General features: G+C 37.8%; 1 protein-coding gene across 4 annotated transcripts in view; it reads left to right on the top strand.

The window, feature by feature from the left end:
* TOX2 (TOX high mobility group box family member 2) overlaps positions 1 to 25,134 on the top strand; it is a 268,693-nt gene that overhangs the window by 137,836 nt on the left and 105,723 nt on the right. For all 4 annotated transcript variants that reach the window (XM_087959454.1, XM_026684000.2, XM_026684002.2 and 1 more), the window contains one exon: positions 19,151 to 19,396. In XM_087959454.1, the coding sequence (XP_087815580.1) occupies positions 19,151 to 19,396 (246 nt within the window). The remainder of the gene's footprint in view (positions 1 to 19,150; positions 19,397 to 25,134) is intronic.

Below are 25,134 nucleotides of genomic sequence, written 5' to 3'. Positions count from 1 at the left end.
GGCTGGCATCTGTGGTAAGGGTGAGGTGGTGGGACTCCTTGATGAAGTGACCCTTGTTGATGGTGGGGCTGGTCCACCAGAGGAGAGATGTAAGGACTTTTGGAGGTACCTTGACTGTGGCCTTTGAGTTGCTTCTGCCGGTCCGCTGGAATGGGAGCAGGAACCATTGTAGGGGTCTAGCGTGTAAACGGGCCCATGGAACAATGGAGATACAAGAAACCATTTTACCCAGTAATTTGGACAATTCTAAAATTGTAACCTTCCTGGAGCGTCTGATATGCCTGACGGCTTCCTGGATACTAAGGAATCTCTCGGGGGAGAGGAACACCTTACCCTGCACTGAGTCAATGACAGCCCCCAAGTGGGAGATCCTTGTAGAAGGGGATAGTTGGCTCTTTTGCCAATTAACTAGGAAACCATGGTCTTGGAGGGCCGAGATAGTAACACTGATGTCCCTCTCTGCTTGGGGTTTAGAGGGAGAGAGGATGAGGATGTCATCCAGGTAGCAATGGAGGCGGACCGGGAGATTCCTGAGATGAGCCGCCAGGGCCGCGAGGACCTTAGTGAAGGTCCTCGGGGCAGAGGCTAGCCCAAAGGGAAGGGCGACATATTGGAAGTGGCGGTGGTTGTAGCAGAACCTGAGGAATTTGAAATGGGAGGGTCGGATTGGAATGTGGAGGTAGGCCTCGGAGAGGTCTATGGAGGATAGCCAGTCCCCTTGGCGGATGCTGAGGAGGATGGACTGCAGGGTGTGCATCTTGAACCTGCGATAGACCAGATAACGGTTAAGGCGTTTAAGGTCCAAGATGGCCCTCCATCCTCCGGAGGATTTGGGGACTAAAAAAGGTGGGAGTAGAACCCCTGCCCCCGCTGGGAGGGTGGGACGGGTTGAATGGCCTGTATTTGGAGAAGATGATGGATTGCTGAATCCATTAGGTTACGTTTGATGGGGTCCCTTGAGGGGGGGGACGCCAGAAAAGAAGTCAGGGGGCGCTCTGAATTCGAGCGTGAGGCCGAGTCTGATGGTATCACGGACCCAGGTATCAGAGGTGGAAGAGTCCCATCGGTCGGCAAATGCTTGAGGCGTCCGCCGATGGGAGGGAGGGACGGGATCTATCTACGCCAGAAGGGCCTCCCTCCTGAGCCCCTGAAAGGGCGCCTGTAGCCACTGCCCCTCCTGTTCCTATCGGCCGGATCGGTTCGATCCTGGGGCTGGAACGGTCGGGAGGAGGGGGTCTCGAGTACCTTGGCGGGAAGGGAGACTGGTAGAAAGGGCGGGAGGAGCCTCTCCGAAATGGCTGGGGGCCTCTAGACTCTGACCTCCGAAACAGAGGAGGGAGAAATTTTCTCTTGCTCCGGGTTTCAGATAGCAAGGGGTCCAGAGCCGTGCCAAATAGTTTGTCCCCTTTTATGGGGGCAGAAGCCAGCTTAACTTTGTTTTTAACGTCCGCCTGCCAGTGTTTAAGCCAGAGCAGGCGGCGAGCAGTGACATGGGACGTTATTGCCCGGGCAGAGAACTTGACCGCATGGAAGGTGGCGTCAGCGGAAAATTCCGCCGCGGCCGTCAGTTTTGCTATGTCCTGGTGAGCCCTTGTGTTGGAGGGGGGAACATGTTGCTTCAGTTGCCGAAGCCACCGGATCGAGGATCTGGTGAAGAAAGAAGCCGCAGTGGCTGATCTAATGGCCCAGGAGTCCGCTTGGTGAGCTCTACGTAGGGCGAGCTCGGACCTCTTGTCCTCGGGTTTCAGAGCCTCTAGGGGGTCACTGGGGGAGGACGAGGAGGCCAACCCAACAATGGGCTCATCCACCTCGGGGGTGTTGAGTAAGTCACAGAAACTCGACTCGAGGTTAAAGAACCTCCTGTCCAGGCTGGATGGGGCGGGAGGGGCCCTAGTAGAATTCAGTTGATTTGAGACCAGGTCATGAAATAGGGGTGGAGCCGGGATTACCTCCGCCTCCACCACGGGTTGACTAAAGATGGCGTCCTCCTGACCTTCTGCCGGGGAGGGGAGAGCTGAGGAGGTTTGCACCGACAGGCCAGAGATGTTCCTGGCTTTGAATAACAGGGATTTGAACATGTGGGGCTTGAACAGGCCCGCAACAGTGGGTTGGTCCGGGGTGAGACCCTCATCCTCGGACATGTCCCCCTCCATAGGATCTACCTCCGATAGGGGCTCCTCTTGTTGCATAGACCCCCATTCCATTTCCTCTTCCCCCCCAAATTGGTCTAGATACTCTATATCCTCCTCCGGGTCCCTTTCTGGGAGAGGGCTGCCCCCTTGAGAAGGTACCTGACCACGAGTAGGGTCTGATCTAGGCGAGGACCTCATTGATGGTGGGTCATGTTCGGGTGCCAGTGAGGGGGGAGTAGACCTGGACATCTGTTGAAGGCCCTCTGCTATCCCCTGGCGAATGGCCCGTTCCATCAATGCCTGTATGTGCGCAGGGATCTCGGATGAGGGGACCTCCTCCTGGCGAAGACCAGCGGCCGTGGGCGTGAAAGTAGCTTCAGGAGGTTGTCTGGTTGATGGGCCAGGAGCCTGGTGTCCCTGGGATGGGCTGCGCCTGGAGACGGAAAAACAATCTGGAGGAGGGGGGTCTGGAGGTAGAAGGAGCGGAGGGTGCTGGAAGTACCGGTTGTGTCTCTCTGGACCGCCTGTCAAATTCCCTCTCGAGAGCCCTGTGACGTCGTAGGGCGCTCTCTGAGAAGCCTTAGAGGTCTCTTTAGGTGTTTCCTTAGGAGTTTCCTTAGGAATTTCCTTAGCCTGTTTGCGCAGGTGGTAGGATTTGGATTTGGCCTTCAAAGAAGGGCCTTTGGTGGGAATGTCATCTGCCATTGTACAAGAAAGGACAGTAATACAGTTAAAGGCGGTTGGCTCGCCAAGGGTTCGACCTACAACAAAGGTCGGGTGTCCTTTCAGCTGGCCCACACCCCCTTTTGGAATTTAGATGTATAAATTCTGTAATATAGATGTTGAAATAATTTTTAATACTTATCTGCACAAGCAGGATAACAATCCAATGAGACTTGGAATGCTAAGGTACAATATCAATAAGAAAAAAATCACAGGAATAAACTCACTCAGGTCTATCTATATGTGAGTATAAATATAAACCAATATATGAGGAAATATCTAGACCTGCATACAGGCAGATATTCCAATGTCTATTAGAATTAGAACTATTGTTAATATTCTTGTTCTAATATTATTATTAGTAATATATGATTATTATTAATATTATTATTATTATAAATATTATTATTGTAATTATTAATATTATTATTATTACTTTATTAATGAAAGATTGCCAATTATCCGAATTAAACGCCTGAGGCTGGAAGAGAGGCCTCTGGCAGCTGGAGCTCCCAGGCAACAACCGGGAGGGATAGGCTGCAATCACTTGCCCTGAGCGTGCTGCGGGAAGCCAACAATTACTAAATTGTACCAATTAGCAAAGGCCCTACAGGCTGAGAGGCCTGTGCTAGGGCCGGTTACTTCGCAGCGCTATGAGGCCTCAATCACTTTATTTTTTTTATTTTTTATTTTTTAAAGATGGCGCCCGCCACGTGGGGGTGCCCTAGAGGCGATCGCCCACGTTTCTAAAGTCCCGGGCTGCTCAGGGCAATGAAGTTTTTTAATTCTCCGGCCTTAAAAGAGGCCGAGGAAGCCAAGCAGTAAGTTTTCGCCCCTTCTTAGGGCAGCGGCGTTTCGGTGGGGGGGAATACCAGCAGCACTTATCAGTGCGATCAGTAAAGCTGCTGCAAGCGCAGCGAGAGAAACGGCAGGCAAGAGATCAAATTGGGGGAAATTAGCGCCGAAGCGCGAAAGTCGCCCGTTCTACAACCCCCCTGGGGGCGAAAGAAACGCGCTCCCCTTAAATCCCCAGTCCTGCGCCAGAAGGCTAAGGAAAATAACTTGTTTTTTTGTATAAATAGATTCAAACCTGAGAGCAGTCTTGGATCGGCCAAGGAGTGAGAAATGCACAGCCTAACTTGACGACGGCTGAGGGCAAACTGGGGAACGCAAGAGAGCCACGTGATGGAGGGCGGAGCGTTCCTCAGTGATTGAGCTCAGCCATCAACGACGTAGACTGAAGCACCTCCCACTCTCTGGATGATCCGAACGGCTCTCAGGAGAACTCACTGATATTCAGTGCAATTAATCATGTCATTCTGGATTTGGATTTGAAGAACTATTTTTTTAGTAGTTCTAATTGTGTTTTGTTGATCATTTCCACAAGTTGGTTCTTATAGCTCAGACAACCTTGCCATGATTTGTAGAATGACTCAGGCTTTATTTTTATCCATTTTGCTGTTTTGGGGCAGCATAGATCATGTGGAGCTGGATCTCATAATAATGTGGACATAATTGTATTTGGAACTCTCTACCTTTTTAAACAAAAGTCAAAGATACTGTGAAATCTTGAGCCAACAATTAAGTAGTGTTTGGGATTTATGTGGATTGATTGGTGGAAGTTCAATCCAGAAAAAATTAAATAAACAGTCTGACTTGGATCTGTTCTGTATAGATTTCCTACCCTCCAAAAGTGCATGTCGTAATTTCGAGGACCTCTTAGAAGTTTTGATGTTGACAGTAGAGAAGAGTGTACCACTACTGGTTGACAAAGATTTTACATTTGTTGCCTCCTAACTCCTATGCAGTTTAATTCTGGATACATTCTGGATAGGGCTATTGTTTATAAACTGTGGCTTTCTTTGCAATGCCCACCCATCCATTCCCCAATTCTAGAACATGCTTCACAAAAGGATGAATCAGCTTCTTGACTACTCATCTATAAGCTTACTGAAGCCATTTACATTTTTAGATCATTAATGATTGCACAGATTAACTAATTATTGCTTTTCTGTATCCATACATTTTGAAGGTTTGAGGGGTTTATTTTTATAAATCTTTTTCAAGAAGACTTCAATTTACAATCCATAGCCTGCTAATAATTGGCAAGGGATTATTAGTAGGGAGGCTGGACAAAATATTAATAGTAATCTAGTGTACTTATATATTACATTTAAAGTTATGCTACACTTTTCAGTGTAATTTGCTTCACAGATGTCTATTTGTATAATAGTCCCTCAATTTGAATAGTGACTTCTATGTAATGCTGGTGTGAACTAACCTTTACACTTATAGTGTTTGTACCGTAATCAGGATCAGTGGCTTTTATCTGTAGTGTTAAAAAGGGAATGGTTGATATTAGGAATAGCAATAGCACTTACATACTACTCCATAGTGCTTTACAGCCCGCTCTAAGCAGTTTAGAGAGTCAGCATATTTCTCCCAACAATGAGAACCATATTTTCTGACCTCAGAAGGATGGAAGACTGAGTCAACCTTCATCCAGTGAGAATCGAACTGCTGGCAGCCAGCAGCCAGCACCAGTAGCCTGACTGAGCCATCTAACTGAGCCATCACGGTAGAATCCTGGTTTAAGATTTTTAACTGACATTTTCCCAGGATTTTCTCTTTTAGATATTATATGAGATTTTGTTTTAAAACAAATTGGGATCATGGAACAACAGGTGGAAGTATAGAAAGAGAAAAAGAATCACACTTATGTTTTATTTGTTCAACCAAAGAGACCAATAACATTATTTCTAATAAGCGCCAAGGAGCTCTGAGATCAATATGAAATTTAAATATGTTGTAGGTAGTAGTCTCTGATGATTCTGTTCCATTGGGTCTCCCTTTGTTCTTCTAATGTTTACATTTATCAGATACACAAATGAAAAATGTTGGTTGAAAATTACAGCAAGATTCTTCATTCTTTGATTACTGGAATTCAGCAACATAACTGCTATTATACACAGGATACAATAAATGTGGCACATTTGTTTTGGTGGTAATTGCAAGCTGGAAATCAAGGGTTTCCTGAAGTCTCTCTTGAGACTTTTGTGGGATTTTTCTGAATACTTCTTTGTAAATACATGGTTGCAAATTGTGTTATGGCATCCCCTAACTATTATGGAACAATGAAAGGCAAGAATTGACATCACATACATAAAGTTGGTATTAGGTATGCCAAAGCAATCCTTTGCAACAATTGCCTGTTATATCATATTCTATTTCTTGCTTGTAAATAAGAGTCTCTAAAAATATTAAATCTTAGATCCAGCCTAACCATAGTTTAGTTTTTCATTTTGGATTATGTACAATGTGACTTTGGAGGGACATTTTTATTCTAAGAAAATGACAAGCCAACAAGAAGCTATAATTGCCCTGATTTTTAGAAGTGGTGCAATACTACAGATCTGATGTACTGCAAGACATGAATCAGAAAAATTCTATTAAAAAATCTCTTGAATGGCTGACACAGGAGTATTCTCCACAATGATTAATTTGACTTGGTCATTATGAACACAGACAAGTCTGACAAAATTGCATTTCATTCCCCACTGAATTCATAAAATTGCTGTACACATAATAAGAAATTATAGTCCTATGCTATCTACTACCGATATATTTGACAGGATTTCAGCTCTGGGGAAAAAGGGGATGGGGGAAAGACCAGGAAAGGAAATTGGGAAACAGTTTAAAAGCCTACAATTTACTATCTTTTGCTATACCTTGCATATCCCAGTTATTCAGTTCAAATTCCCAATGAACATTCCAGTGAAAGTCACTTTGAATGATTCTGGAAATAACTGCTTTATAATTCCCAGAATTGAAAGGCAAGAGTTTTTATTTCTATGAGGCTATGTAACCAAATTGTGAAGGAAATACACATACAGGATTGAGAAAAAAAATGATTTTGCCAAAATTGCCTCTTTTGCACTTACTGAAACAATAAGCTCCTGCAGTCCTTTACAACAAATGAGAATATTTACTTCCCAGCTAAACACTCTTAGTGGAAAAACAATACTATGCTACTGTTGTTGACTTTTCTTGTTCATCAGCAACTTCACCAGCTGCCACAGAATTAAGGGAGACCCCGCAAAAATACATGCATTTGAATCAGTGTAATCGTCTGTATGTAGACTAGAACATTAGACTCCTCAAAGCAGGGAACCTTGAGAAGTTAGACAAAATATTATCCAGCACGGTGTAATTGTATTTAGAATAAAAAATTCCAAAGTCCTGAAATAAATAATGCAAATTATATCAAGTGGTGGTTGATTAGTTGTAGGAATGTTTAGATATGGGCAGTATAACATCAAAAGATACATAAATTTGGCAAAGTAAAACCAAATAAATGTTATGTGGATTCCTGTAGTGAACTAGAGCATGCATTCTATAGCCCTTGTGAATCTTTCCAATTTTGTGGAGGAAAGTACAAAGTTCAAAGTACATCCCTTTATATAAATTATACCCAATTCAATACCTGTGATTTTAAGATGTGGCTGAAAAAAAATGCTGCCTAAACATTGAAGAATCACTATCAGTCTGTGACCTAGAATTCATATTTCATTAAGCCATGTGTCAGTGTTGCAACAAACCTCCATTCCACAACTCCGAGACAAACATATCTCAAAAGTACCTTTGTTAGAATAGCACCTAGCACATCTGTGGAATCCCAAATCTAAAAGTTTTTGGGCTTTCCACAGATTTCCAAACTACAAATCGATCCCCCCTTTGGTCGTCATCACACCACATGGCCTAATCATGATCCATCCAAAAGTAAGATCCTTATTTTATCCTGCACCATACTAAATGAATTTGAACTAACAGAAGAATTTTATTTTGTCTACTTAGAGCTACTTAATTGAAATCAAACCCCCCCCACTTTCTCAGGCTATGTGGCAACGTGGAATATGGCGTTCAAAGCCAACACCATGATTGATTTAACTAGGGTTCATTGAATGCATCACAATTGGTTGGGCATTCCCAGCTGACTTTCATGGCTAAGGTAGGATCAGAATTGATGTTCTCCCATTTTTTTTAGCCTGGTGCCTTAACCACAAGACCTAATTAACTCCCTTATTATTAATGGTATGACACATAGAAAATATAATTTTTGAAAGAATGACTGTGGTGTTATGCAGCAAAAGTTGTGTGGCCAGTAATTACCTCCAGGAGAAGACAGAATGGGATGTTATATCCACCCTGTTCCATTTTACACTGACAGATGAATTTATATTACTTGGTCAGTTTTCCTTGCAGTTCACCAGAAACAATTTCTCTACTGCTTTCTCTCTTAAACTTATATTTGTTCTGAATGTTATTTGACAGGGCAAATATTTACCTCCAATAATGATGAAAATCTCCATCCTTCTAACTGTGAATAACATTCTTTGAATCAATGTTTGTCTGAAGCTTCCAGGATCCCAGCAGATAATCACAGTGAACATGACATGACAGAGAATTGGGGTCACTTGATATTTGTCAGGTTTCTAAGGAGAGCATTTTTCTTGAATTCCTGCCTGCCCAAGTAATGTTCTTTGTGATTAACAATTGCACACAATGTCTGTCTTGATGGAACTGTTCATCTATAGAATTGAAAGGATTTTTCATTTACTATCCATTTTACACGTGAGGAGTATTGAGGCATAAAAAGGGATTTGTTTTTATTGTTATTGAGCAAGAGATGACATGAATAGCCAGATTTGTGCAAGATTACATTAATTTGGAATTAAAGTATTCAGATGCAAAAGAGGATAGGAGTCACAAAGCTTTACAATGGCATGGAAGGAGTAATTTTGCAATTCCCACATGTTGCTCCGGAATGCAGATTGCCCATCTTTGGTCTAGAAGTTTTAAATGTGGATGTTATAGTTCTGAATGGCGTCTCATCCATTTGCTCTGCTTCCTTCCACAGGAAGTACATAAGAACATTGGAGACCAGTAGTTTTCCAGAGGCCTCTCTGGGAAGCTCCCAGGCAGGACGCAAGGATAGTAGCATTTTGTCATTCAGTGTTCTGACCCAACTGGGTTCCCAAAGAGCAAACACAGACAAAGGCAGCAGCCCCCATCTTTTAAGGTTTAATAACGAATTCTGTTCCTTTACAGATAAAAGGCTGCTTTCCACTAATTAGCTCCGACAAGAAAGAGCCTTGCCAAGGTGTTTGTCAATGCTGCCAAAAACCCAGAGATAAGAATTAATTTACAAGATTCTCCAAATACGAACTAAGATGTCCACAAGTTGAACTTCACAGCTTCTTTGCTTTCTGCAAAGAACGATTTTTCAAACCTGGCTTTTATCCTTTTGAGGAAGGGGCCATTACCTTGCAGCCTTACTCCTGAGTCGCCTGTGCTGCTGTAATTGTTCTATCCTCCGAGTAATCCTTCGTGCACGTGCACTTGGCACAGGCTCCTCGGAAACCTCCTCATCACTGCTGCCAGCCCCCCCAATCTCTGAAGGCAGCAGTCCACTCTCTGATGGTCCTGGCCCCTCATCAGAATCCTCACTCTCCTCAGCCATCTGCACCTGCTGCCGGCTAACCACAACATTGAGTTACAGGTAGTCCTCAACTTACAACCATTCATTTAGCGACCATTCAAAGTTACAACAGTACTGAAAGAAATGAACTATGACTGGTTCACACACTTACGACTGTTGCAACATCCCTAAGGTCACGTGATGAAGATTTGGGTGCTTGGCAACCAGCATGTATTTATGATTGCAGCCTCCCAAAGTCATGTGAGCGTCATTTATGATCTTCCCAGCTGGATTTGCTTAAAGACCTCATGATCCACTTAACAACTGCAGTGATTTGGTTAACATCCATTGCAAAAATTGTCATAACATTGGGGATGACTCACTTAAGAACTATCTTGCTTAACAACAAAAAATTTGGATCCAGTTGTGGTCATAAGCCACGGACTCTCTGTACTAGCCCTGAGAACAGGGGTGGGATATGACAGGGTTAACTACCGGTTTGGGATTTATGAGCTTCCCTGCAGGCTGTGAGCTACACACCTGTAAATTGTCATCAGCAGCTGCCTGCAGAGAAGCAGCCTTTGAAACAGCCCTCTTTTCTTGCTTTTCTAACTGCAACTGTGCCTCATTCGGCAGCTGAAGTTAAAAAATCAGGAAATAAAGATCAGGTAAGAGCCCGGGTGGGTGGGCAGGCAAAAACATCAGCAGACATAGAACCAGTTCTATGTCTGCTGCTCTTCAGAGCTACCGGTTCTTCAGAGGTGGACAGAACCGATAGAAACCCACCCCGCCTGAGAATCATAAATTATCCATTATGAAAATAATACAGAATTAGCATCACTGGTAGACCTTTATAAGATTATTCCCCATTAATTTGTCAAGTCTCATTTTCAAACCCAAATCAGCCTGTGCTGAACTCTGTTATTATTATTATATGAATTACAGAGTTTGTTAATGTGTTGTATGAAGAAGCATTTCTTTTTATCTATCCTAAATCCCACCCCCTTTGAATTTCCTGGAAGAATCCTAAATTCTAGTATTACAAAAGGTAGAAAAACATGCTATTATCCACTTTCTTCCCTTCATATATGACACTTGTCCTTTATTGCATCTTAAAGGGAATAATAATGAGTGTGGTTTTGCACTTGTGGTTTTCCTACTACTAGAATATCTACTGTTAGTCTGTCCCAACTCCAGCTGTGTTGAATTACATTCCCAGATGCTTTTCATATTGTTTACTAAAAGGTTTTTTTTTTTGCATGTATAAAACTTATATTTCACATCTAACTGTTTTCTGTTTTGTTCAGCGATCAAGAGTTGAGCCAAGTAAGGGAAACCCCACACAACTGGGGTGGAAAATGGAAGCAAAATGGGGGTAAAAATACCTCTCTCCCCTTTTTTGGGAGGAAGTTGGCATGCTTCCAAACCAAGTGCTAGGTTGCATCTTTCCTTTTAAACATTTTCCATGATAATATGGAGGCTAATATGGTTCTCTCTGCAGCAAATCAATATATTTAGACATGGAAAAATAATCATGTGGTACAAGAATCCTGGTAGATACTAAGTAGGTGCCAGTGATATATTGCTGTTCTTGAAAGTCACATTGGGAATTGCAGCTCTAGAACATGTATAGTAAAGATTTTAAGGTTTGCATTCTTGGATCAGGCTCTAACAGTTTGTCTTTATTCCTGCTGATTTTTACATTCTGTAATATGCAGTATGCAGAAAAGCTTTTGAAGCTGGTATAACAGGAGAGATTTGAACAAAATAAAGGCTTAGATTAAAGGCTCATGCAGCCATGTAGAGAGGATTAAAAGCAATATTTTCAGAAAGGCTTTTGCAGATGAACTTTTAATGAGGTTTTCAAGTGGAACTATTGCATTTGTGGTTTGTTATTATGACTTTATACTAATGGTAGACTCTGCACAGCATTTTATTGTTTTTTGTTATTGTTTTAAAGCTGGCTGAAACATATACTACCATTAGAAGAAAAAAAGATACTTCATTAAATTATCAACTAATTGTATCAGTAAAAAGCAGATTGAAGTACATCAATAAAACCCTGAAGAGAATTCAGTGTATATCTTTTAGGAGTCCCAGTGAAAAGGATCTGCAGATAATTATACCTTCTTAAAGGTAAATCTATAAGTCAGGCCTTTGTAAGCAAACTTAATGTGTGGGGAGGATCATATTGGCAAAAGTGGACTTAATATTAATTAAGCAAAACAATATATGTATGATACGTTTCCAAGTCACATATAAAAAGTGTTAATAGAAACCTTGTAATATCGCTCTAAGTGACATTGGTACTATTTTGGATTTTTGAAACTTTTTTGGGTCCTAGCAGCTGGAAAAAGCTACACAATATAAACATACATCCCATAATCCATTCACTACAGCCATTTTTGTCTCTTTCTATCTATACACTTACAAACACACTCAGGAACTTTAAAAGAGATGATAGACACTCCTTTCTTCTTGGCCATTATGAAGGAAATTTGCTGTTTCTCTGCTATGTTGGCAGAGAAATAATGATCCTTCTTTAAAAAAATTGCTGGGAGAGAAGAGAAAAGAAGAAAAATGTCCTCTCCTCAAAAATCATTACCAAAATTGTTGTTTCTGAAGTATTAGCAGTGGGAAAATGGCAGATATGATTTTCACTACCTAGCAGACAGCCGATCAGTTGGATGATAGCAAAAAGTTAGGGCTCCACATACTCTGGCAGGTGGCCAGGAGAGTGGTAGAGGGCCTCTTGTATCCTGTGGTTACCCATATGGAATCTGAGTAGTGACATCATGCATGCAAATCTTTCTGTGCACCAGATTTTCTATAGGTGTTATTAGTATGCATCTCTCTTCACCATTCCTTCAATCAGTCAATTCGTTATTATCTTCAGTGACCAGCATTCCATTTAGAAAAGCATGAAGGTTAAACATCTTACCAGTTTTTTTTTAAAAAAAAACACCAAAATATTATAAAATAAAATTTGATAGAAAAAATATAATGATAAAATAAACAGCCATGTTGAAATGATTTATATAATTAATGGTGGTGAGTTTTACAGACAGTGAAAGAAATTTTAATCACATTCAAAGAAATTGAATTATACTGGGTCAGTTAATAAAATATATACAATCTGTGCCACCTGGAAATTTAGTTAATGAATGAATTAGCACTACTTTACAGCTTATGTATCATCTTTGGGGGCTGCTCAAAATGCTCCTCCAGAATACATAATATAAGTTATATATGTGTTTGTCAGAATCTAAGGGGAGATGATTCCCAAGGTAACTCTTGCTTGCCTCAATCTGTGTTAGTGGCATTGTGCAGCACAGTGATAACAGCCAAACAGAATTGTTTTATTGTAGCCCATTGCAAGTGACAGGCAGAACTGTGTTTTTTGTCAGACATATCTTATGCAGAGTAGATCTATACATTGAAAAAACTTAGTCTGGCTTGAAATTTGCCAATTGCTGGTATTCAGCATTTTAAGTAAAAATATATTGCCCTCTATATTGATGACTATATCTCCTAGGTCTATTTTGTTTATTTGAATTGACATCTTAAATATATTGTGTATGTAGTTTTAGATAGCATTATATTTATGTGGCACTTGATTGCATTGTGGATACTGTGGTGGAAGCCAGGTTAATGGGAATTATCTTTAACAAAATAATATTTTGAAATATCAGTACTTTTCAAAAATAATTAAAATTCTTTCTCTCCTAGACAGTTATTTACTTCCTGTTCTCTAGCTTGCATTTTTCTCATCCATATTCCATGCTCTCTATATAAAACAATGATATGCAGCATTTTTTTTTACATCATAGGGTGTATTCACACATCAGTAACATGCTAGAAGCTGAAGACAACATTGGAGAAACACAGCTGTATAGACATGTACATTCTTAGTGCTCTCTCTCTTTTTCTATCCACCTTGCTGCTGTTTATCCTCTTCTTCTCTTTCCTTCCACCTTTCTCTGCATTGTAAACTTTCCCAGAGAGCTAGATTTTTCCTAATGGGTCCAAAATATGAAAATTTGGGCCTGGACATTTGTGCTTCAAGTGAAAATTCTGTGTTTATATATTTGTTTTCTTAGCTATCCATAGTATTCTCAGTTCTCTAATAAAACAAAAGATAAAGTACATTAATAAATAAAAATCCAGAGTATGAAAACTCATAACATTGCCAAGATGGGCAATCTAGATTCAAGTCAGTTGAGTTGGAAAAATGGTACTTTCTGGTCTTATCCCCTTCATGGATCTGGGACACCACTAGTAGCTTTAGTTACGTAAATATTCAGATGGGTTGACTAGGGATGGAATAGGTTATCCAAAACATACTTTGGCACAAAGCCATAGAGAGCTTTATCATGCAAGGCTAGCACTTTGAATTATACTCTGAAATGTATTATCAGGGCCGATAAGATAGGTGTAATATATACATATTGCAGCAGCAAACACCAGTCAATAAGCATTTTGAACCAAGAATGATTTCCAGCCAGTCTATCAAGGTAGCACTTAAAACACAGAAAAACTAGAGGTGATTTTGTTCCCTCCAGATTACTAGAGGAAAATAAAGATTGGTGGGCCAGTGTTGCCTGCCTTATTTTACTTATATTACCAGCTAAACACATTTTCTGTCTGAAGGGAATGGGGCCATAGTCTATAAGGATAGAGGAAATGGACTTAATGGACTTAAATTACACATTAAATTTGTCATTTAAATTACAAACTTAGTAGCTTGCTTCATACTTAGGCAATCTATAAAATACCTTTATTTAAAATTATTGGATCAGGCCTAAAGTGAAAATATCTTTCTGATGAGCAGATGGGATTTAGACTATTTAACTGAAAAAAAAAATAGCCCAAAGGATTCCTTTTTGCAACCTTTGTGGATTTCAAATCATCTTTTGATTTGATTCCAAGGAACTGGATATGGGAAAAACTAATAGCATCCTCAGTGGCTAAAATATTGTTCCTTCTTAACTTGACTCTTTATTCCAAGACCTTACTTAATATATTTCCTGGAGGTTATTTTTCTGGAGCGGTAAGGCAAGAATATATTCTAGTACTCTTATTTTTCAATATGTAAATTAATTCAATAATTCAAGCTCTGAGGTCTTCTGATTGTCACTCTCCATGGCTGTAGATTGTGCAACTCTAGCTTTGCTATATGCAGACAACATAGCAAGTTTGTCTGTCTTTACCAATGAGAATGAAACAGGCATTGAGGTCATAGACTTTCTTTTGCCTAAACAACAAATTGCAACAAATCTTCAAAAGACTATACAGTGTTGTTGTTTTGCACTATGTATTCATAAGATGGATAAATATCTAATTAACGGAACCCCAATAGACCAAGTGAATACTTATAAACATCTTGGAGTACAATTCCAGGCCTCCTTATCTTGGACTTCACATTTATCAGGGCCAACATAGCTCCTCAACCATCTACAGATTTCTTCCATTCAAAGGGGCACATTTTATTCCTGCAGCTCTCAAGGTCTTCCTTGCTAAGGTTATTTCTAAGCTTCTTCATGTTGTTGAGATTTGCACTTTTAAGCCTTGGAAGCTAACCAAGGTGCATCAAGAACACTGCCTTACACTTAGAGACACGTTTAGTTTCCATGGGTGCCAATGCCTGGTACTATCTCATTAATTTCCAGTTAAAATTGTTATTTTTTTCCCTGGCTCCGGTGATTTTCAGACACCATTTTAATTCAACCTGGCTAATAAAAGTTATCCCCAGACTCTAATCTTTTCTGGAAAGGTTCTGTTTATTAGAGTTTGAAAATGCCAAGAACCATAATAAAGAACTTATCTGGAATATTGATTTACAAGCCACTCCAAACCTAGTATTCAACCCCATAGTTTCAAAATTGTTTTCAGATTGGCATGTGTCATCATCCTATCTCACTTCTATTATAACTCTAAACTGTTATTGGGCATTCACCTTGGCCAGAGGGGATCCATCACTCGCCCACAGTCCTATAGGGGAATTACAAAGCATCCCCCTTCAGCAATGTATATGCAAATATGGACACATTTCTGTGGAATTCATAAACCACATATTCCTTTGTTACTTTTATTACAGGGAATATTGAAAGACTTTCATTTGTCCCTTTTTAAAGAACTACCTTGGTAGAGAATGTGATGCTGATCAATCACTTCTTCTATCCTGTCAGGGCACTGATATATTTGTCCAAGTTGCCTGATTTTGTGCCTCAATTTATATTCCCCCACTATGATTATAGATTAGCACTAATCTTGTTGATTTCCACCACTATTATTGTTACATTTATTTTTGGTGATTGTAGTGCTCAATGATCTATGCTTCTCCTTACTGTATATTTGGTAGTGCTATATAATTATGATTGCAAGAATAGGATCAGAACAAGGAAATAATAGCAAAACCCAAAACCATTTCACTGTTTTAATTTAATAATTTTCAAGAGCTGATTATTATCTTACAGATTTGTAGATACCAGTTGAAAACTAAATGCATATATCTAATCAGACATATTCCATGTAGTTTTATTCATTTTAGTGGATTAAGGAAATTAACTCCCAACTATCTTAAATCAAAGATATTAAGTACCAGGACTGCGAGAAATGGGCATGATTCAATTTGAGATTTTAAGGCAAACCAATTAAATTTAATCTGCTTTGAGATTTCAAAGGGGGAAACATTAGCACTTCTTCAATTACATTTGTTGTCAAAATGAAATGATTGTTTTGAGAACCAAGCCATCAAGTTTTAGGTTGAAAATTTACATAGAGCTCCAGTACTAGTACAGAGTCATAAACTGATGCATTGATCCAACTGTTTCCACATTGACTTCACCATGATTAATCAGCTTTTCTTCTACTGTATTGTCCATTAATACAGTATCTCCCTCTTGTAATTTCAATATCAGTTGAAATCAATTATATGCTAGGCATTTCTCTGGTTTATTTGCAAATTCAAAATTTTGACCTTACGTAGTTCATTTTTATTTTTATTTTACTGTTAACATGATGTTGTAAAAGTTTAATCTGTTAAAACATACTTATCTTCTGGAATATTGAAATTTGTTGAAATGTTGAAATTTATTTTTTTCTCATTTAAAATAGCTTGTGTTTTTTCTTCTTTTTTAATTCATTATTATGTTGTCATATAAAATAACCTCTAATAAAAACTTTATTTTCATCCCAAATCATTTTAAGTCAATACCTTTACCTACATTATTTTTAAAAAATGTTTAAATTTCAATTTACAATTTTCCACCATTGCATCTTTCTGTCCCCATCAAAAAGAACTAATTTTTTAATAACCCAAACTTAAAATATTATGATCGAAAATTGTCTTTGGTAATATCTCTACTTGAGAAACTTCAGTAGCCATGTTCTTTGAAATCCAAATCATGTTTTTATTTAAGGGATAATTTTCCATCATCAAAGTCTTAATCCCATTGCAGCCCAACATCTGCCATGCTCATCAATCAGTACAAGTTCTGGTTGTACTTGGGGATTTGTATACAAAACAACTCCGTTTCCTTTTTTGTCTTCCTGTTGAAATACATTATTCACCCAATTTTTTAAATAAATCAAATACCTTATGTCCTTTTTTTCTAATGTGTCTTTTGTGAGCAAATTACATTGTAATTTTTTTCAAATAACGATTTCTTCCCTTTTGAGGAGCATTTGCTCCATTTATATTTCATGTTAAGTATTTGTAAGCCATAATTAAATCAAAAATTTTCTAAAAATCAATATATATAACACCTAGTTCAATATCATCCATTTCAGTTTCCGGTTAGAATTTTTGTATAATCTCTTCTGATGCCGCAATTAGGTATTGCTTTTCTAGAAATTCTCTTGCCTTTTGGATTGAATTCAATTGAAACCTCTGCTGTTTAAATGTAAAAAATATACCTTCCAATTTGTCCCATAGAAATGGAATCTTTTTCTGCTTTAGTTTCCCATCAAAGGAAAAAAAAACACCTCTTTTCTCTCATGAAAAAAATCTAATCAAATAATTCCAAACAAAACAAAAACAAGTATTATTAATCTATTATTAATCTTCAGTCTTCTGTTAAAAAGCTGCTGCAAAATGTGATCCCTTGTCTTCTTCCTGACAAATTGCACCAAAACGTTGGAATATTTCTTAGTCTTGGAAACTTTATATTTATTTTGTATATTTCTGCTTCTGTTTCTTCCAATCCCAATTTAAAAAATACTACAGCTTTAGTAATCTTTTCTTTAATATCTTCACTAGAATCCTCTGTGATTGATCTAAATCTCAATCAAAATTCTTTTTCTCTTAATTCAAATAGACCCAGATCTTCTAGTTCTCTTTCCAACTCTTAGTCTATAATTTACGGTACTTCTTACTCTCTGAGGGTTCCCACATTGTCATTAATTTGTTTTATATCCCCAGACACCTATTCTACTGAGCTTTCCATCTTCCATCCATAATTTCTTTCAACCTCTCTTTCATCTTTACAATGTCTTACATGTCTACCCAGTCTCTTTTTTCAAAAGCTGTCCAAATTATTCAGCTAGGTTATTGGATAGTTGCTGAAATATTTTCTGAAGCGAATCTGATGTAATTCTTCTCTCTGCAGGTTGCTCTAGTCCTCCTCTGTCTTTATATACCTAGTCCTAGTGGATCCAGGTTTTGTCATTCTACATGTTCCTATCCATCATATCTTTTATTCTCTGTCCACATATCTGGCCTTATTGTAATCCATAATAATGAAGTATTCATTTAAAAGACCATAAGAAGCTAGTTTGGGTTATAAAAGACCAATGCAACTTAAACTAAATATTTCAGAATTAAATCTTTCTTCAGCTCGAAAGTATTCTGCTGATTTTCAGAGCATCAAGAACTGCCACATTTCGATCATTCTCTGAGCAACTAAAATATGCTACAACTCTTTGGTTATCTATGGTTGGCTATTTGGAATTCTTGCTCAAACTTTTCCAGACCTCAGTAGCTTATGTGACAGAATCAAAGAACAAGGAGTCTTAAAATATACCATTATTTAAAGTCATACATTCTCCATCAATAGTTACTTCTCATAAAGATGGACTTGATGGCTTAAATTATGGTATTATTTAGTAAATAAATTATTGTATTAAATAGTTACAATACATACGTTATTGTATATACTAATATTTAATTAAAACAAGTAACAGCCAACAGACTATTTTAACTCACTCAAATATGGTCCTTCATATTATTATAAATATATCTCAAATAAGTAGTCACTGCATTGAAGGAACAGAGATTCCTCATTATTTAAAACAGTATTGAATGGAAAAATGTATATAAATTTTGTCCATTACAGCTAGTCCTTGATTTACAAATATATATTTAGTGAATGTTCAAAGTTACAACAGCACTGAAAACAATAATTTATGACAATTTTTCACACTTATGATGTTGCAACATCTCCATGGTGATATGAACAAAATTTGGACTCTTAGCAACTAGCATGTACTTATGACAGTTGCAATGTCCCAGGGTCATGTGATCACCTTTTGCGACCTTCTGACAAGCAAAGTCAATGAAAAAGCCAAATTCACTTAATCACCATGATACTAACTTACCAAGTGCAGTGAGTCACTTGAGAACTGTGGCAAGAAAGATCATAAAATGGGGCAAAACGCACTTAAACAATTGTCTTGTTTAGCAATAGAAATTTTGAGTTTGACTGTGGTTCTAAGTCAAGGACTGCCTGTACTAAATAGGTTTTAGAGAAAAAGTATGGGGTTTTTTAAAAAAACATGAGAAGTTGTCAAACTATCTTTTGTTGTGTTTTTATTTTAGACATACAATGGTCAGAATGAAAATAATGAAGATTATGAAATCCCTCCTATTACTCCTCCTAATCTCCCTGATCCATCCCTCCTTCACTTGGTGGATCATGAAACTGGATATCATTCACTGTGCCACAGTCTCCCCCCAAATAGCCTGATACCAGCATATTCCTACCAGAATATGGATCTTCCTGCTATCATGGTATCTAATATGTTGAGCCAAGATGGGCACCTCCTGTCTAGTCAGCTGCCTACCGTGAGTAATATTTTTTTCTATTATTATACCTCATTTTGCATACCTCTACCTTTCTATATGATTATTCCAAATATAATGGAATACAATTTAGAAGAGAGGACATCCATTTCTACTTATTCCTGAGATAAAAAGCTGTTTTGGATTTGATACCTTTTAAAATTCAAGATGTCCTTGACTATGATAAATGAAGATTCTTAGTTCTGTGCAGAGCCCATAGTTTATTTTAAGAACCACCATTAAGTAACTAAGTATTTCTGTTTTGCTATCCCAGATATTTTTGTTAATCTGTCATCTTGTATATTGTTTTGCTGACATAATAACAACATGCATACAAATAAAACCTTTTATGAATTTAGTTATGGACTAAATTCTACCATGTTAGTTCAGTGCTAGTTGGTAGATACATTTTTTTCACTTCTCAGTCTAGGGTTGTTGTCTAAGAATGAAGTACCTCAGCATAATAGCCTAAAAGTAATAAAAAGAACATTGATAAAACAGAAGTAACACAAGCCTTTAGAACTGATCGGAACTCTACATTTTTCCTCCCCAGTCCCTTCACTGTACCAATGGTCAGAAAGTTCTCTCTGCTGGCAAAATAAAATCAGGGTAAATTGGCAAATGTTTGAAATGCTAAAAAAACAAACTCAAGTCCTATTGTATATTCAAATTAGTCTAAAATAAAAAGTTTGAATTACTGTAATATGAAACCTTTGAATTAGATGCTATTCTTTTGCATAAAGTAGCAGCATAGGAATAATTTGTTAAATTTAAGAAAAAGATGGGTCTGGAACAGAATTTTTTAAAGAGCTTGTCCAGAGCTAAGATAAGAAAAAAAACATGTTATATCAATTTCAGTTGTGGCTTAATAAGCAATATGGAAATTACAGGTTTAGTGTATGAGAAAACTTAATGATTATGGCTTCAGAGAAAATAGGTAACTTGGATTCATAATTTTTTATTTAAAACATTTAAATTCCACTTCCCTAATATTTGGTGACTAATAATAAAAGAAGAAAGCAAATTAATTATAATAAAATAATAGTGTAGAAATGGGGAGAAATAGAATAATAAAATAGCCCTGCATGAAATAATTCTAAATTATCTTATAATCAAATGAAATGAATGTTTCCCTTTTTGGCATACGCTGATCAATATAGTATAATACGGTGTGGGAAACTTTGGCTTTACTGACTGGTATTGGGAGATTTTATCTCTCAGTCTAACTTATCTTTAAGAATAAATGGTAGGAGTTCACCAAATTTATAACAATCAAATTATAAATATACAAATACACATAGATACATGCATACATACATGTATAAAATATTTACAGATTATATCTTGGAAAAATGCTTCATCTATTAAAAACAATTTTTGAGGAAGGGTAGTATTCAGGGTATTCTGTAAAAAGAAAGAGAGAAATTGCTTACAAAAATTAGCAATAAAAATAGATTATAAACCAGGAGAAACATGTCCTACCCCTTCACTAAAGTCCCCTGCATTTTCAGAGATTCAATTTTTTATGTCTAATTGAAGGGATTCCACTGATACTTACTCTGTCATGGCCTTCTCCCACTCAACAGATACCTTTGTGTGAAATCAAACATTACTTTATGCTCCTCTTCAGCCGAGTTGATTAAACCATTCATTTCTGAGACAAAAGAGTCAATTTCACATGAAAGATATTTCCCTCTCAGTTTAATTTAAAGCAAAGACCCAATGCCTGACCCCTATTTTCATAACATGATAATTTTGTTCTACATTGATTGTCTCATTTTTGAGAAAAGATATTGCACATATAAATCAGTTTCTAAAATATCCAAAGAAATGAGGAGAATGGGATTTATTAAGCATTTTACACACATATGAAATAATTTATTTTGGAATAGTCCTTGGGAAATGTTCTGTAGTTTATGGGTCTGTTTTATAAATGCAGTATCATGACAATAAATCAGGACTGAGCTGCAAGAAGATAAGAAGAGGGCTTAGTGTGCTATAAGCATAGCATAGGGATATTAAGATTTGTTTCCCCCTTATAATGAAAATGAAAATCGAAAAGAAATCTGGGGAAGTCCAAGTTTCCCAGCTGATTGTCAGTGAAGAGTATTTTATTTTAAATGGTGCATCTGGAGTGTTGACATATCCCTAAGGTTTTCGACTGCAAAGAGGGTGTTAAGGAAGAAAATTGTCTTTCTATTTTAAGGCCAAAATAATTTTTCTCCCTTTCTGTCAAATATCTTTTTCCAAACCATTAACATTTCCATCCCTGATTAAATGTCATGTCACAGTAAATCAGCCATTCGTTCCCAGTATTTGCACCATATGTAGGCTAGGCAACATATCTCCCAGTAATGTATATAGAAATTCTCCAAGAAGCATTAATACAATATGTATTTTATTTATTTATATACTCTTTCTATTTGTTTTATTCAAGGCAGTTTACAACAATTAAAAATAAAGTATCAAACAACAACAAAGATTACTACACAATTAACACAATTAAAATAAAAATCAAACTCAGTTATTAAAATAATAATTAAAAGATTGTTGAAACATTTAGCATGTTTTTAAATACAGGAAGAGTGCCAAATATCTTTTTCTGCATGGACTGGGAGTTATTTTGGAGAAGACTCATTCTTGCATACCAATACTAGAGCATCTGGTAGTGGAAACATATTTAAAAGGATCATTGTCACTGATCTAAACAACAGATCAAATTTATAACGGGAGAGATAGAGAACCAGAATCTAAATCATTTAGAATTTTAAAGGTTAACACCAGCACCTAACACAGTTGTGTGATACACGATTGGTAAATTGGCATATCTTTTAAGAAACCTGAACCCTGTACCATGTACTGGTCAACAGCTCTCAGTCTTTCAAAGTAGGCAAGGCAAGAAAGCAGGAATCACTAAAAGTCTTGGAATGTACTCTAAAGCAGGGGTGTCAAACTCGATTTCATTGAGGGGATCCTTCAGGGTTGTGTTGATCTCTGGGGCCAGGGTGGGCCAAAGTGGGTGTGGCCAGTTCAACATCACTCATGTCGGGGGTGCCTGTGGTGGAATCTTGGTTGTTGAGCAAAGCTGTCACTAAGCAATACATCACGTGGCCGCTTTACTCAATGACTGCAATCCCGGCAATTATCCTTGCAGTCATTAAGCCATCATGTGGGTGGTTAAGCAGAGGGAGTTCCAAGTAAAAAACATGGGGATGCCTTAGTTGGGCAGGAGCTTTGGGAGGCCAAGCATAAAATGCACATGAAACACTTTCCCACATACACAAAGGGCCAAATGCCTGAGAAGTTTCCACACAGTAGCAGTTGCCCTCTACAGTTGCCCTGCACAGTGCAAAGGAATCTCCCCTCATGAACAGCCAAATACATGGGAAACCCCAGTTCAGATCCCCCCATGCCCCATCACACTTCCTGGCCTGTATTCCATCACGCCAGCTGTTCTTCACTATTTCCTATGTCCCACTGAAAGGGGTGGTGGTGGTGGTGGTTCTTCCAGTTCAGAGAGAGGCAGTGGTATACTCTACTCTTCCTCAAGGAACCAGTTAATCTGGACATTTTCACCCAATCCTTAATCTTCCATTTTTAAGGAAGGTTGGAGAAGGTGGTCAGTCTCTAGCTTCAGAAGACTCTGATGAAAGTGTATTATCATCCCAGACAGGATTCAGACTATTCCCATCTACTATGATATCATTCTGGATTGTCTGAGGTTGGGGTGGGGGGATACTATTCTGAGGTATTTTTTCTCTGAGGCTGTTTCCAATTGGTGTTGGTGGGAGGAGAACAGTTGAGCCCTGCTTTATGGGATGCCTCAGGAGTACTCCACCTTTCTGCTTTTCCAAATCCACATGAAGCTGCTGGGGATGGTAATTTGTTTTGTCTAAATAGGGCAAGGTATGATCAATTTGCAGATTACATCCAGTTAAATACCTCTGCTCCTGACTGCCCAGGTGAAAGAGTCAAGCTTCTTTCCCAGTGTCTAGAGCAGAGGTCTCCAAACTTGGCCACTTTAAGACTTGTGGAGTTGAAGTCTTAAAGTACCCAAGTTTGGGGACCCTTGGTCTAGGGGCTCTAAGGATCTGGATAGCAAGAACAGATTATGGCTTAACTCTGCCAAAACTTCATTGGTAAGAGATTTTCAGATCTCCAGATCTGGGAATTGGAGGCTTTCCATCTTTCAGACTTCATGTAAAATATGGTGATTCTCCTGGACTCACAGTTCCTGGTTGAAGAGCAAGTGACAGCTATAAGGTCTCTGTACAACTGTGCCTTGTGTACTAGTTGCATTTATTCCTGGACCAAAGGTCCCTGCTCATAGGCACTTATGCCTTAGTTATTTCCCATTGGCCCACAGGAATATGTTCTATATGAGGTGCTAGGAATCAGGTGGCATAAACATTAAGCAAACATACAAATATCTTGAAGCTCATCTGGAATTTTCAGTAGCCCATTTCATTATGCCTATGAAATACCACTATTTTGTGTTGTCAGCTTTAAAAGCCTACATAGCATAAGACCAGATTAACTGAGGGATTGCCCTCAGCACATGCATTAGAACAATATCCAGTTGAATGTTGTGTTATGATGCTTGGTCACTATTTTTGTATTTTGTATTTATATATTCTGTATATTTTAACATTGATTTATTTTTGTGTTTACTGTTGTATGCTGCCCAGAGTCTTATTGCTTGAGTTTTGTGCCCTTAACTAATAAATAGACAAATGGGTAGATAGATAAATAAATAAACTTAAAATACCTGAAAAGTATCTGGTAAGGAAAGTTGTCCTAGTGTGTTGACATTCCATTATATTCAAATTATTTTGCACATTTTTGTCTCTTATCCTACCTTCAGAACATTGCACACTAATGAGTAAATAATTCTCACAATAACTCTTATGTAAGAAGATAAAATTATTGTTCCACTTTTATAGACAGAAACTTAAACACACTAGCTGACTTAAATATAGAAATTCTTGGGAACAAATAAATGAATAAATGATACACTAGTAAAAGTTGGAATATACCCATTGATTCCTCTACTACAAGCTGTGTTGCTAAAGGCATTATTTTGCCTTCAACTGAAGTTCACTGAACTGCACAGAAGTAACTATAGGCTATGGTAACTGTTGTAAGAAATTAAGTTTATAACTCCATGAACACATGTGCTGTTGTTTATGTTAGCATATGCTGTTGTAAACTGCCAAAAGTCACTTAGGTGAGTGTAGAAATTTAATAAATAAAAAAATACCATATGTAAAAAATTGGTTTTAATCTCAGTTTTGATTGTCAATTTTTAGTGATGAATTTTTAGTTTATTACTTTTGATTTCTAAATATATAGTATGCTTCTGAGCTTTTCATGTAGATTCACTAAAACTAGAAACTGAAAGCAAATTGAAATACATGATAATAGAACTAAATTCTGATAGTATAATGATATTATTAAAATCCAGGGAAACAGTAACTAATTTTCTGAATAATGGGAACACAGAAATAAATATCAAGAAATTTCTGATTGTCTAAAACAGAATAAGTAAAAAAACACATTATTTTAAAATGGAGCTGCACATAAACAAAGATAGGAAATGCAGAATAAGATAATAACAAAATGCATGTTTAAGTTAAATTTGTGGTTTGGTGTGAATTGAGAAAATGTACTTTATGATCAGATGACAATCCAGAAGTGGAAACTGTAAGGAAACTGTTTTTTCTGAAATTTAAATTGAGAAA

This window comes from Notechis scutatus, chromosome 3 (genome assembly GCF_049901735.1).
Source record: "Notechis scutatus isolate UNSWTSFEM ecotype Mainland chromosome 3, rNotScu1.2, whole genome shotgun sequence".
Lineage (NCBI taxonomy): Eukaryota > Metazoa > Chordata > Lepidosauria > Squamata > Elapidae > Notechis > Notechis scutatus.
Note: the sequence above shows the minus strand (reverse complement) of the source record. Positions and strands in the feature narration are given on the sequence as shown.